The sequence below is a fragment of the Sphaerodactylus townsendi genome, linkage group LG13 (assembly GCF_021028975.2).
Source record: "Sphaerodactylus townsendi isolate TG3544 linkage group LG13, MPM_Stown_v2.3, whole genome shotgun sequence".
Taxonomy (NCBI): Eukaryota; Metazoa; Chordata; class Lepidosauria; order Squamata; family Sphaerodactylidae; genus Sphaerodactylus; species Sphaerodactylus townsendi.
In genome coordinates, this window is record NC_059437.1 from 11,399,563 (window position 1) to 11,414,135 (window position 14,573).

Below are 14,573 nucleotides of genomic sequence, written 5' to 3' on the forward strand. Positions count from 1 at the left end.
CCATACAGCCCGGGAATCACACAAACCCCCTCATCTGGAAAGCTTTATGCCAGAGTGAAGGACTGAACCTGGATCTTTTAGATGCCAATCCTTGCACTATAACTATGGGCCTTTCCCCACTTACCTTAAGCCCCGTGCTACTTGAGGAGAGTAATGCAGGGTTCCCCGGCACTCCCCACGACAGGGGCAGCGACAGTGCAGCCGCCCCAACGCTGCCGCTGTTGCACCCCCTCAGCGCGCGGCATCCCAGGCGCTCTTCTTAAGGGCGCCTTTTGATGACCCCATGCAGAGCAGAGCGCGGGGTCTTGGGGATGCCCGGGCACACGCCTGGGATGCCGCGCGCTGAGAGCAGTGTGCGGCATGGGGGGGTGGAAGAGAGTGGGGAAAGGCCCTATTACACTGAATTAGCTCCCACTGAGCCAGGCAGAGGACTTGGGTGGGGGGGGACTTTTCTTTCCAGTTAGGCAGTTTTCCTTTTGAGGTAAGTTTTTTGCGGGAAGCCATTCTGACTGGCATCTCACCTTGACAGCCTGAAGTGGTACAGTCCCGCCCCCACCGCCGCATTCCACCATCTTGTCCTCCTTTGCCTTCTCCTGCCTGTGCCGCTCTCGCTCGCCTCGACATTGCCCTGCAAATCGAGTGCGACACGTTTTCTGCGAATTGTGCCGTAGAGAGGAGAAGACATCAATCTAATGGCTTTCCCTTCGTCTCTTTTTTTATTACTGGGATTCCAAGTGGACGGGAAACACAATTATAAACACTGCGTTGTGTACCAGCTGCCCTCAGCCAACTGCTACTCATTCGCCGGCTCTCTCGGGCAAAGACAGGGCTGTCAAGCCAAATCACGCTTGAGTTACATCAGATTGCAGCGATGCCTCCTCGGCCTCCTCTCGCGTGCAGTTTTCGGGAGGAAATTTGGAATCCCTTTTGGATTCCTCAGCCTGCCGGCTTTCGCGATTGCGGGGCTGGAAGACGCTGGGTTTCGAAGATGAGCGTGATTCATTTGCCAGCGTGAAAACAGACAAAGAAGTGGGCCAGCCAGCCTGCCTGCTGAGTTCATGATGCTTTTCAGGTGATTTAAAAAATGCAGGCGTCCAATGATGTCCCCCCCTCCCCCAGAGCTGGGACTGTAGGCTGCCTTTCAGCTCTTATGAATGAGCACAGATTGTGAATGAGCATAGCCTGTCCTAGTGAGATGTTTTTACTGCAAAGGGTGCTTTATTTTTTTGTCTACACAGACTTCTTATCATTCCTGTATTACATCACCGCATTTACACATACATGTAAATGCTCTCAAGCAGCAACTGAGAGCCAGCGTGGTGTAGTGGTGAACAGCCGTTGGACTCTAAGCTGGAGAACAGGTTTTTATTTCCCCCTCCTCCACATGAAGCCTGCTGGGTGACCTTGGGCCAGTCACAGTTCTCAGACCTCTCTTAGTCCCACCTACTTCACAAGATGCCTGTCATGGAGATGGGAAGGGAAGGTTGTTGTAAGCTACTTTGAGACTCCTTACAGTTGAAAAAAGTGGAGAATAAATCCATATTCTTCCTCCTCCTTCTCCTCCCAGCAGGGGGCTCCCAAGGCAAGTAAGAAGCCGAGGTGTTATGCAGAGTTCCTCAGCAGAGTCTTCCTTGGTGGTCTCCCATCCAAGTATTGATCCTGCCGAGCTGCTGGTACCGGATGAGATTGGGCTATACCACAGTGCCTTCCCTCCGTTGCATTTCGAGGATTCTTTATTTTGATATTAAGTTATTAAGCATTAAGTTATTCACTCTTCTGACAGTCTAGTAAGTTCAGGGGTCTGTGACCTGTGGCTCTCCAGATGTTCATGGACTACAATTCCCATCAGCCCCTGCCACCATGGCCAACTGTTGCATAGATCACTGTAGCTAGGCCTCAGTAAGACAGGTAAGGAGCCAACTGTCTGGCCTGGTGAAGATGGAAAAAAGCCACTGTAGAACTCCACTGACAAGACAGACTCTAGGGCAGGGGTGGCCAATCTATGGCACCCCTGATGTTCATGGACTACAAATCCCATGGCCAATTGGCCATGCAGGCAGGGGCTGGTGGGAATTGTAGTCCATGAACATCTGGAGAGCCGCAGACCCCTGGTCTAGTTCTCTGTGATGACTGTATGGAAGTGTGTGGAGCAGGATCGCAGTCTGTAGTGTGGTAGCGGTATCCTGAATACTACCCCAAGCAGCTTTGTGTACAACAGGGCCAGCTCCTGAGTCCCAAAGGCATTGCTTCCAGTTGAATTCCGTATGCTTATTGCCCCACAAACTTTGCTGTGAACTGGTACAATGCAGAGGCTGAATGGATGAGCTGTGGAGTGGGAGATCCTTGGTTTGAATGTTACTTTTGCCACCTACTCATTAGATGGCCCGCTGGCAGCTCTCTAAGCCTCCATTCCCAATACGGCGGTTAATACTGCTTTGCTTTATAGGGCAGTTTTAAGGACTGCACCTGGATAATGTGCATGGAGTGTTTTAAATGCTGATGACACTGAGTATAAATGCAGAATATTCTTAGACCAGGAGTAGGGAACCTGCGGCTCTCCAGATGTTCAGGAACTACAATTCCCATCAGCCTCTGTCAGCCTCTGGTAGGGGCTGATGGGAATTGTAGTTCCTGAACATCTGGAGAGCCGCAGGTTCCCTACCCCTGTCTTAGACGAATCGCCTGTAAGGGTTGAAAGATGTGCCATTGGCAAAGGCCCAAAACTTTGTGGATTGCGATGAAATGGGTGTCAGAAGCCCAGTTCTATCTTTTAAGGAAAAGAGTAGGTTTTTGAACCCTGTTTTTCTCTACCTTCAGGAGTCTCAAAGTGGCTTATAATCACATTGTCTCCCCGCATTCCTTTCCTCTCCCCTTGTCAGGTAGGTGGGGCTGAGAGAGTTCTGGGAGGACTATGACTGGTCCAAGGTCTCCAGGAGGCTTCATGTGGAGGAAGGAGAATCAAACCCTGTTCTCCTGATTAGAAGAGGAGGAGGAGGAGGAGGAGGAGGAGGAGGAGTTTGTTTTGTAACCCACCTTTCTTTCCTGTAAGGAGACTCAAGGTGTTTACAAGCTCCTTTCCTCTGCCCACAACAGTCACCTTGTGAGGTAGGTGGGGCTGAGAGAGTGCCGAAGAACTGTGACTAGCCCAAGGTCACCCAGCAGGAATGTAGGAGTGCAGAAACACATCTGGTTCTCCAGATAAGCCTCCATCACTCACGTAGAGGAGTGGGGAATCAAACCCGGTTCTCCAGATTAGAATCCACCGGCTCTTAGCCACTACTACACTGCACTGGCTCTCAATGTAATTGGCTTCATTCTCAATCTCTAGATGAGAGATTTCTGTGGGAACACCTGCCAGAGACCCTGTGAGCTCCTTTCCCTTCCTCTCCCCACAACAGACACCTTGTGAGGTAGGTGGGGCTTAGAGAGTGCCGAAGAACTGTGACTAGCCCAAGGTCACCCAGCAGGAATGGAGGAGTGCGGAAACACATCTGGTTCTTCAGATAAGCCTCTGTCACTCAGGTGGAGGAGTGGGGAATCAAACCCAGTTCTCCAGATTAGAATCCACCTGCTTTTAACCACTACGCCAGGCTGGCTCTCAAAGAGTCTCAAAGAGTCTCCTGGTCTTATACCATGCTCGGGACACCCTCCTGGCCTGTGTTCCTTTTGCAACTTTTCAGTCATGCCACCTTCTGAGCAGAATGTTCCAGTGACGCCAGGGCAAGCATCTCCTCTTTGTTAAGGCTCCTGGAAGGAAGAACCGAAGCGCGGCTCCAGACATTTCCATTCGGGCCAAAAGCTCTTGTGGTAGTGCCTATATGGCATCTTAATGCTCTCTGCTGGATGACTGATCGTCCCCCTGTCATCACAGTTGTGATAGCTGAATGGGAGAGCGAGAGCATATTTAGGATCTTTTCTCAGCCTCGTCACTCTCCATAAATTTTTGCATTTCGTCGCTGTGTGCATTTCTGGGCTTGTGGGATTGATTTAAACGACTCACAATAGGGCTGTCTTTGTGAGATGGTTTCAGCCAGTGAAAGCTATCTGCGACCAATATCACCCAAGGTCTCTGCTTCGTCCTCTTCCCCTTCAGTATGCCCCAATCTTTCCCAGCCCTTCTCCTCCTACCATCCAGTGCTAGACAACAGCGCAGCAAAGCAGCTGTGAAACCCGAACTTTCAAGCACTGCAGTGTTGTGGAGAAGAAATTAAGACTCCAACTGTTCATCACACTGTCCTTGTGTTTGCTGGCAAACATCATGTGAACATTGTCTCACACGTGCAATGGGGGTTTCATGCTTCCTGTATGCGTGCCAGCATGGTATAGTGGTTAAGAGCAGGTGCACCGTAATCTGGGGAACCAGGTTTGATTCCCCGCTCTGCCACTTGAGCTGTGGAGACTTATCTGGTGAACTAGATTAGTTTGTGCACTCCCAACACAGCTGGGTGACCTTGCGCGAGTCACAGTTCTTCAGAGTTCTCTCAGCCTCACTCACCTCGCATCTGTTTTGAGGAGAAGGGAAAGGAGATTGTAAGTCCCTTTGAGTCTCCTTACAAGAGAGAAGGGGGGGGGGAAACCCAAACTCTTCCTCCTCCTCCTCCTCTTCTTCTTTTGTGTTTGGGATTATGCATGGAGGAGTAAACCATTTTGACCACCCCATTCTTACATCCATGGAGTTCTGCTGACTTTGTTGTGAAACTTGGATGTAGCCATTTAAGTAATGTGATTTTTGCAGCAGATCCATAGGGTAGAGCAGTGATGGTGAACCTTTTCGAGACCGAGTGCCCAAACGGCAACCCAAAACCCACTTATTTATCACAAAGTGCCAACACGGCAATTTAACCTGAATACTGAGGTTTTAGTTTAGAAAAAACGGTTGGCTCCGAAGTGTGCGTTACTCAGGAGTAAGCTTGGTGGTAGTCGGTGGCTTTGCTTGGAAGCAACCGTACAACTCTTCCAACGGGTGAATCATGACCCTAGGAGGGTTTACTCAGAAGCAAGCCTTGTTGCCAGCAACCAAGCTTACTACCAGGTAAAGAATCACACTTTAGTTCTTCACATGAAAATCAGTGGGGTTTAACAGCGCTTAACAGGGTTACCTACACTGCTTCCCCAAAACTAGGTCTGAAGTTTAATGCTAATAATTGAGCCCAGTGGCCCAGGCCAGCCTAGATGTGTGGGGGGGGCACTCTGTTTGTGTGTGCCCACAGAGAGGGCTCTGAGTGCCACCTCTGGCACCCGTGCCATAGGTTCACCACCACTGGGGTAGAGTGAGGCTATGAAAACTGTGGTGGGGGTCGGGGAAAAGACTACAGCTGCTTCTCCAAGATTGCTGTGTGCTCAAAGAGAAAAGAACCAGTGTGCAATTGGGAGGCTCAAACTCCCACTGCATGTGTGATATGAAGTCCATAGGTTGTTCACTAACAAGCCTGGAGCCTTTGTAACGTGTCAGTGGAGACTGAAATAAAGAGGGCTCTTCGGAGAGATAATTTTACCCCCATTTTGCCTTCTTCACAGCAGCCCAACTGGGGCCACCCCAGACTTCAAAAGGCCAGTAAAAATGTTGGAAGCCTTTGAAGGGGGCTGAGCCCCCATTCCTCCACATAAAGCCTGCTAGGTGTTCTTGGGCTAATCACAGTTCTCTCACGACTTTCTCAGCCGAACCTTGCTCATCATATAACCAATGAGCAGAATAACAAAACAGATGTAAAGCAGTGTTGCAGGGATGCACCCCTTTTATAGGATCAATAAATATATAGACAAAGAGTCAGTTAAAAAGCCTAGCGCCCAAGCTCAGAACTGACATACGTAAATTGTAATAAAATACTAACAACATACATATCTTAAATAGCTTAACTTTCCAATATCAAGATCCCTCCCAAGTTTTTCTAAATTTACAGAGCTGTGTGTGTAAAACTGAGTGAAGATACGCGTCTTTTGAAAATGCTTGCCCGTAAGAAAAACAAAACAAAACTAGTTTTGTTTTGTTTGACCCTTTGGATAATCTGTCCACTGGAGGACCTATAGTTTCTTTTCAAACCTTGTTATAGAGGCCAAAATATATGCTTCATTGACTCAGTCTCTCATTGTGAGCAAGTACATACCCTCTGGGGAATTTACCCACTTACTTCACAAGGTATCTGTTGTCGGGACAGGAAGGGAAGAAATTTGTAAGCAGCTTTGAGACTCCTTAAAGGTCGAGAGAAGCGGAGTATAAATCCAAACTCCTCTTCTTCGTTTACAGTTTTTGCCAAAGAAGCAAAGCATCCCATTTCACCAGCAATTATGTCAGTGCACAGTGATGTCACTTCTAGCATGCACCAGCAATGTGATTATCCACCAGGCCCCTGCCTGGTGGAATGCTCTCCCTCCAGCTGCCCGGGCCCTGCGGGACCTTGGTGAGTTCCGCAGGGTCTGTAGGACGGAGCTATTCCACCGGGCTTTTGGGGGGGCTGGCCACGGTTCTACCGCCCCCCACTGAGGCTGCCTGTTCTTCCATCTTGGTTGGGCCCTGATTCCATCTTGGGCCCTGCCTACCCCCTACCCCTTTTGGCCTTTAGATCGGGCGCCTGTTTTGTATTTATTTCTAGTAATTGCTGCTTAAGTTTTTAATGGGTTTAAGTTATATTTTTGTACTGATTTGCTGTCTAGAGAACAGCCATACTGTGAGCCGCCTCGAGCCCTTCGGGAGTGAGGCGGCCTATAAATCCAACAAATAAATAAATAAATAAATTTCTGGTGCATAAGAACATAAGAACATAAGAACAAGCCAGCTGGATCAGACCAAAGTCCATCTAGTCCAGCTCTCTGTTACTCGCAGTGGCCCACCAGGTGCCTTGGGGAGCTCACATGTAGGATGTGAACGCAATGGCCTTCTGCGGCTGTTGCTCCCGATCACCTGGTCTGTTGAGGCATTTGCAATCTCAGATCAAGGAGGATCAAGATTGGTAGCCATAAATCGACTTCTCCTCCATGCATGCTGGAAGTGACATCGCTGCGCATCGACATCACTGCTGCTTGCCGATAAGTCAGCACCCTTGGCCCTGCTGGGTTGCTGGAAGGGACCTGACAACCCAAGGTCTTCTTGTGGGCCTCTGGTTGGCCAGTTGGAGAAACAAGATGCCTCCCAAGCTGTAAGTCTTTAGACTGATCCATCTGGGCTGCTTTTATAATGCTTCTCTGAACGAGCAATGAGCACAGAAGAGATAACCTGGCCTAGAATGCTGTGAAATAAATGCTCTGGAATGAAGCCTTCCTCAGAGCCCCTTTGGAACGCGTCGCCTGGCCGTCGTTCAGTGTTTCCCATCAGTGCTTCATCTGTGCCATAAACATTTTGTGTTAACTGCAGGAAGATGTTAGCTGGTGACAGTGTTGTATTCCTCTGTTGACAGCTTTTAATTAGGAAATACGGCATTTATGCCAGCCTCGCTGCCTCTGCCTCTGATGAGCTTTGTCTGATATTAGTGGGCTTGGTTTCATTGTAAGACCTTTATAAACAGATACTTGACTCTCTCTTCCTTCGGCTTACTGGGCTTTTGTGGCAGCGGAGGCGAGTTGCCACCGAGTTCCTTTCTCAGCTTGCAGACAGCAGCCCCCCGTTGAATAGGCAAACAATCGCTCAATCACGTTATGAATATTTATGGGAGGGGTTGATTACTACCTTTACTTGCTTGCATTGCGTTTCACTGTAAACACTGACTCACCTCGGGCGTAAATTAATATTTGCAAATTGTAAAAGCAACGTGTTCCAAATCCAAGAAGTATATAAATATGCATATTGACAGGAATATATTCCAGCCTGCTGGGTTGCTGATGCGCTTCTGTTTGTCAGATTCTCTCATATGTGCTTTGTGGTTCTGATGTCGGATTCACCAGGGATCAAATCTGAACAAGTGACCCTTGAGCATGGGTCTGCAACCTGCGGCTCTCCAGATGTTCATGGACTACAATTCCCATCAGCCCCTGCCAGCATGGCCAATTGGCTCTCCAGATGTTCATGGACTACAATTCCCATCAGCCCCTGCCAGCATGGCCAATTGGCTCTCCAGATGTTCATGGACTACTATTCCCATCAGCCCCTACCAGCATGGCCAATTGGCTCTCCAGATGTTCATGGACTACCATCCTCATCAGCCCCTAACAGCATGGCCAATTGGCTCTTCAGATGTTCATGGACTACAATTCCCATCAGCCCCATACAGCATGGCCAATTGGCTCTTCAGATGTTCATGGACTACAATTCCCATCAGCCCCTACCAGCATGGCCAGTTGGTTCTCCAGATGTTCATGGACTACAATTCCCATCAGCCCCTGCCAGCATGGTCAATTGGAAAGGTTGCTTTCCTGGAAGACAGGATTGAGCCCAGCCCCCAAGTGCAAATACACAGCACCTCCCACAACCTGGCTTTCCTTCTGAGAAACAGGAGACAGCGGATGCATCTCTGACAGCATCCAAGGCCAATCCTTTCCTTTATGAATGACTAAAAGGGAAGAGGAGCCAGCTTGGAATGGTGGTTAAGAACAGCGGGGCTCTAATCTAGAGAACGGGGTTCTATTCCTCACTCTTCCACATGGAGCCTCGGTGACCTTGGGCCAGTCACAGTTCTCTCGGAATTCCCTCAGCCCACACACAGGCAGGCAATGGCAAACCACATCTGACTGCAGAGGTGGGATCCAGCAGGTTCTCACCTCAGTTCCCGAGAGTGGGTTACTAATTATTTGTGTGTGTGTGCTCTAGAGGCACTACTTGGGTCCAGTTTTCCATCTCCACACCCTCGCCTCTCCCTAGAGGCATCCTGCCTTTGGAGCAACCTGAAGGTTCCATATAGCACTGGTGACTAATAATGTAACTCCCTGAACTGCTAATCCTTTCCAGGTACTACAATTCATTGATTCTCAGCCTTTCGTACCTTTTATCTCACCAGTCTCTATCAAAGAACCTGTGTGTTTCACCATTGCTGTGTTCAGATTTGTGAGTTGGGGCATTTTCTATAATGGGATGATGATTTAGAAATGACCTGGTGCAAAAAATTTGGGGGGGGGGGGTCGTGGTGGGGTGGCTGCCCATGGGAGGGCATCCAACTCAGGTTTTGCCCAGGGCTCAGGTTTGCCTAGGTACGCTTCTGCCCGCTTTGCTGAGGGGGGGCTGGCGAGGGAACCTGTTACTAAAATTTTTGGATCCCACCACTGTCTGACTGTCTCTTGCCTTGAAAACCCTACAGTGTTGCCATAAATTAGCTGTGATTTGGGAGCACTTAGAGAAGAAGGATGATGTCCTAATTGGAATCTTGTTCAGGGGGGGATCTTGTTTATGCCCCCATGAAAAAATGGGAGAACCATAGTACAGACAAGAATCCCCCATATAAGAATCTCTCAGGCACTGTGAGGGATTAAACACTTTAGATTCTGCCTGGTCCTTAGGTCTAGCACAGGGGTCTGCAACTTGCAGCTCTCCAGATATTCATGGACTACAAATCGCATCAGCCCCTGCCAGCATGGCCAATTGTAATCCATGAACATCTGGAGAGTTCCAGTTTGCAGACCTCTGGTCTAGCACAGGTATTGGTCCAGTTCCCACACTGATCTGGGTATGAGAGAACAGTGCCAGATTTTGTAGTTATGCCTTCTTCCCAGGTAACTGTAACTCTGGAGATATGTGTGTGCATTCTGTGTGGGATTCTAACAGAATTTTCAGCATCCATACCAAATCCTATGGCATTTCCCTGATGTGGGGGAGTGGGGGCTGGCCACACCAGGGAAAAATTTTAAAAACTATTTAAAAAAGTTTTAGGTGTCAGCTTTTGTTGCATGAATGGCCTCGGCTATTGTCCATACCCTGGATATTTTCTCACTTTCTTTTACTTCAACCTTGGGATTGTGTGCCTGCCTTCAAGATCTTTGTACCTCGTGCTGAAAGAGGATACAGCAGACACCCAACAACCCAGACTGCTGTTCCTTGCCCATATAAGTTAAACCTGCTTAACTATTCCAGAAAGTTTCCTGCCTCTGGGGAAGGAATGGATACCATTAAGTCAGTGCCTAACGGAGCTCCGACTCTTGGTGTTTTGCATTTGGGAACGTACGTCTGAGTAGAAAAAGCCATAAATGAGTCATATAATGTCCCAAACATGGCATTTTGTTGTGGTTGTCCTGAAAAAATGCTTCCTCTTATGGGCTCGTACTGTTGAGATGATGGAAAGAATGTATATGTTGTTCTTCGGTAGGTTTCTGTGCCCAATTAGAAAATGTAATGTGAGAACTGGGTTTTACACAGTGATCAATTAGTGCCCTGATATCAGAGGTGGGATCCAGCAGGTTCTCACAGGTTCCCGAGAGTAGGCTACTAATTATTTGTGTGTGCCGAGAGAGGGTTACTAATTGATTATTTTGCCACGTGATTTTTGCCTTAGTTACGCCCCTCCTCTCAGGAGTGGTCAGAACCTGAAGCAGTCTAGCAGGAGGTGCACCGGTGTGCGTGGCAGCCTGCGCCTGCGTGCATTCATTTCCCGCCCAAGGACCAGCGCAGTGGCTGCGTCCTTGCCACAGCCCCGCCCAGGAATGCCCGGCCATGCCCCCATCATGCCCCGCCCCACCCCACCCCATTGGCGCTATGCCACAGTTTGAATCCCACCACCATGGGAACCTCTTACTAACATTTTTGGATCCCACCACTGCCTGATATCAGTAATTGGGAATGACCATGTTTGAATCTTGAGTTCTCAAGCCAAACTAGACAAGATGGCATCCTTGTATCCATCTTGAGGACACCATGGCGATTTTAAGGTCATTTAAAAGAAAATTTTCAGCAAGCCTTTTTTGGCATAGACAACACTACCACAATAGTAAGTCATTTAAAATGCTGCAAGCCTGTACTGTGGCAAGCTGAGGTGTTTTTGTCCTCCACCACCCACCCACCCACCCCCCCACCCACATTACCAGGTGACGAAACGGGCCGCAAATCTGCCACATCCTTAATGTTTTTTTCGGTAATTTGAAAGGCAGGCTGGGTGAGGGGAAGTGTTACACCGCAGGCCCGGGAATTCAGCCCTGGTCTCGGGTAATTTGAAAATGACACTTAAAAGGTGGCTTGGTGGCTTCGATGAACTCCCCTTGCTGCCAAGGGACGCGAGCCTGGGCATGTGGTTTACAGACTCACTTCACCCCCCTGGCCTCTTGTGGAGGCCCCCACCGAATGGGGAGGGCCAGCATGCTGGCTCCTCCTCCCCTGAACGGATCAGTCCTCATGCACAACCTGTCAGGCTGTGACGGATGAAATGCAAATAACACCAATCACTGTAATCAGAATGCCAACAACAAAAAATGGCCCATGGGGGAGGTAGGGGTGGGAGGAGCTGTTGGTGCTCAGCGGAGGAGGAGGAGGAGGAGGAGGAGGAGGAGAAGAAGAAGAAGAAGAAGAAGAAGAAGAAGAAGAAGAAGAAGAAGAAGAAGAAGAAGAAGAAGAAGAGAAGAAGAGAAGAAGAGAGGAGGAGGAGGAGGAGGAGTTTGGATTTATATCCCCCCTTTCTCTCCTGCAGGAGACTCAAAGGGGCTTACAATCTCCTTGCCCTTCCCCCCTCACAACAAACACCCTGTGAGGTGGGTGGGGCTGAGAGAGCTCAGAAGAGCTTCGTGATCTGTTTCTCCAAGGCCTGCCCAGCTGGCGCAGTGGGAGTGCATTGGCTGGACCCTGGAATTCCCCCAGGAGCCCTCCACAGCTCAGGCGGCAGAGCTGGGAATCGAACCCGGTTCCTCCAGATTAGATACACGAGCTCTTAACCTCCTGCGCCACTGCTGCACAAGATGGCCCAGCCTGCCCATATAAGGCCATGGCCTTGCCTCCTCCAGGCATGTCGCTCACTCAGGGCAGCAGCTGGACAGCCCAGCCCCATGCTGGACTGGATGCCGGTGCTGAGCCTGCCCCTCTCCCTGCCCGCCCCCCAGGCAGTAACAGCAACCAAGATAAATCTCAGCCGCTTTTTACAGTTGTTACTTTATTTTTAAAAAATGCACACAAGGTTATTAATGAGAGGATTCGTGTGCTTTTATAGCATCTTTCTCTAAATAACTTTGGGCTCGAAATGTGTTTGTTAAACAGAAAAATCTTCACCGATCTCTCTTTTGGGAGAAATTCTCATTACAGCCAATCCAGAAGGAGAGAGCTGCAAAGGAGCTGGCAATATCTGCTGGGGCGATGAACATTTAAGCCTCATTGCTGCAAAAACGAGCACAGAAATGTCTAGTTTATTAGGGAAAGGGATTGAAAATAAAATGGCCCATATTGTAGTGTTTCTATATACATCCACGGTGCGGCCCCCATTCAGAATACTTTGTACAGTTATGGGCACCCATCTCAAAAAAGACATTGTAAATCTAGAAAAGGCACAGGAAAGGACAATTTTTAAAGATGGGGGAGGGGGGTTGAAGCTCCTTCCCTATGAAAAAGCTAATGAGCTGGAGTGATGTGGTTTAGAAAAAAATATGATGGGAGGGACATATTAGGGATTGATATGTATGGTATGTAACACCTGGGCCCCTTCCACACATGCACAATAATCCACTTTCAATGTACTTTGCAGCTGGGTTTTACTGGGCGAAACAGCAAAATCCATTTGCAAACAATTTTGAAAGTGGATTGAAAGCGCATTATGCTGCATGCACAGAAGGGGCCGAAAACTAGACAAATGAAGACAATGGGCAGTAAATTGAGGAGACACGACATAAACCCAGTACATAATTAACATGTGGAGATCGCAGCCACATGACAGGATGGTAGCTGCTAGCTTAGATGGCTTTGAAGGGGGGGGGACACCATCATGAAGGCTATGTCTGTCAACAATTAATAGTCATGGGGGCTTTCCCCACTCACCTTCTGCTGCGCGCTGCTCTCGCTACTCCTCCTACAAGCATCATTCTCTAATATATGCGGGCTCCCCACGCCGCACTCAAGGTTACCAAAAGGTGCCGTTTCTTCAGCACCAGGAATGACGCACGCTGAGGTGGTGCAAGAGCGGCAGCATCGGGGCTGCCGTGCGGTTCAAGCAATTTTGCAAGTGGGGAGCGCTGGTTGACCCCGCTGGGCCATTTCTCCCGGAGTAGCGCTGGGCACGAGCGTAAGTGGGGAAAGCCCCATGGTGTTGCAGTGAAACCTGAATGTTCTTCAGCAGTAAGTGCTTGAATAGTCAGGGCAGGTTGTTCCCATCATGCCCTGCTTATGGGTTTTTCCTGTTGGGCTACAGTAAGGACTGGGCTGTTGGACAAAGTGGCCGCTCGGTGAGTTCAGCAGGGTCCTCCTTCAGTTCTTATGTGTGTTGTTTTTGCTTTTTCTCTCTCGTCTCTTCAGCCTGTGATTCCAACAAGCCCGACAAACAGCTCCACAACCCCTACCAGCACGATGGGCATGAGCTCTAAAATAGACAGCTCGACTCTCCAAGATGTTTTCATCCTGTCCCCGATGTCAGGACTCTATGGCCCAAGGTACACCTTTATAGGGATGATGGTCTTGATTCTGCAGAGCTTGTGACTAGGGAAGACAACCTCTTTCCCCTGGAACTATGTCAAAGACGTAATTTTAATACAAATAATTCCCAGTGATCCGAGTCCAGAAAGCATGATGGGTAATGGACTGGGTCTGAAGGCCTGTGATTTGAGAGAATATTGCAGCTACTGCTTTGTCAAGAGCTGAAACAACACAGTCGTAGGTCGTTTCTGCACGGCAAAATTATACCTGTGCATGGCCAGTTTTTTTTAACCTGGGTCTGTTTTATCCAGGGGTGTTCAACCACATGGCTGCCTGGTTTTTGAATGAATCCATTGAAAACCAGATTAAATAGTCCAATTTCTCTCACACAAGCCCCGGATTTTGGAAGCATATCTGAGCATTCCCAGTGTTCCACATTCTGGTTGGCTGTTGTTTTTTGAGTGACAGCTGCAAGCATCTCTGAGCATGCCTGATGTCCTGAGTTCTGATTAGCTGTTATTTTTTAGTAGCAGCTTGAATGAATGTCAGGCGGGGAGATCAGGTGGCTGGGCAGGAAAAATAAACTGGTCCTGCTCCCAGTTGGTTTTTGCACAGTAGTAGCCGCAAGCAGGGTCACACCGGTATTTTTTAAAAGAAGCTCCAAACTGGGGATTTTTGAAACTCCCGGGGTAAGGCCTACTTTAGCACCAGAAACATGCAGAATTCTCAGCTGCTCAGGGATATTTTTCTTGCTCAACCCAAGATATTTTGACAGTGCGGAAATGGCCGCATAGTAACTTACATGGATGTGCAAAGATTGTGCAGGCTCCCGCACAAATGAACAAACCTTACGGGTTTAAGTTTGCTTTTCTCATACAAAGCTCTAGTGTAAAGTGATGTGCAGAATTGCTTTGGGCCTGCAGAAAGGCACCTTTGGATCATGTTGATTATGTCATTCATATTTACTAATGAAAGTGAAAGTTGCAAATCCATATAGAATCCATATAACCACTATCCCACACTGACTGTCTTCCAGACATCCACACAGACTGGAGAGACATAATACAAACCCCTTTTCTTTAGAAGCTCTCTGTTTTCATCTTTGATCAGAAATTAT

The 14,573-nt window shown here is 48.7% G+C and overlaps 1 protein-coding gene across 1 annotated transcript in view; it reads left to right on the top strand.

The window, feature by feature from the left end:
• LOC125442954 (connector enhancer of kinase suppressor of ras 2-like) overlaps nt 1-14,573 on the top strand; it is a 358,128-nt gene that overhangs the window by 169,452 nt on the left and 174,103 nt on the right. The window contains exon 10 of the mRNA XM_048514758.1: nt 13,340-13,473. Coding sequence (XP_048370715.1) covers nt 13,340-13,473 — 134 coding nt within the window. The remainder of the gene's footprint in view (nt 1-13,339; nt 13,474-14,573) is intronic.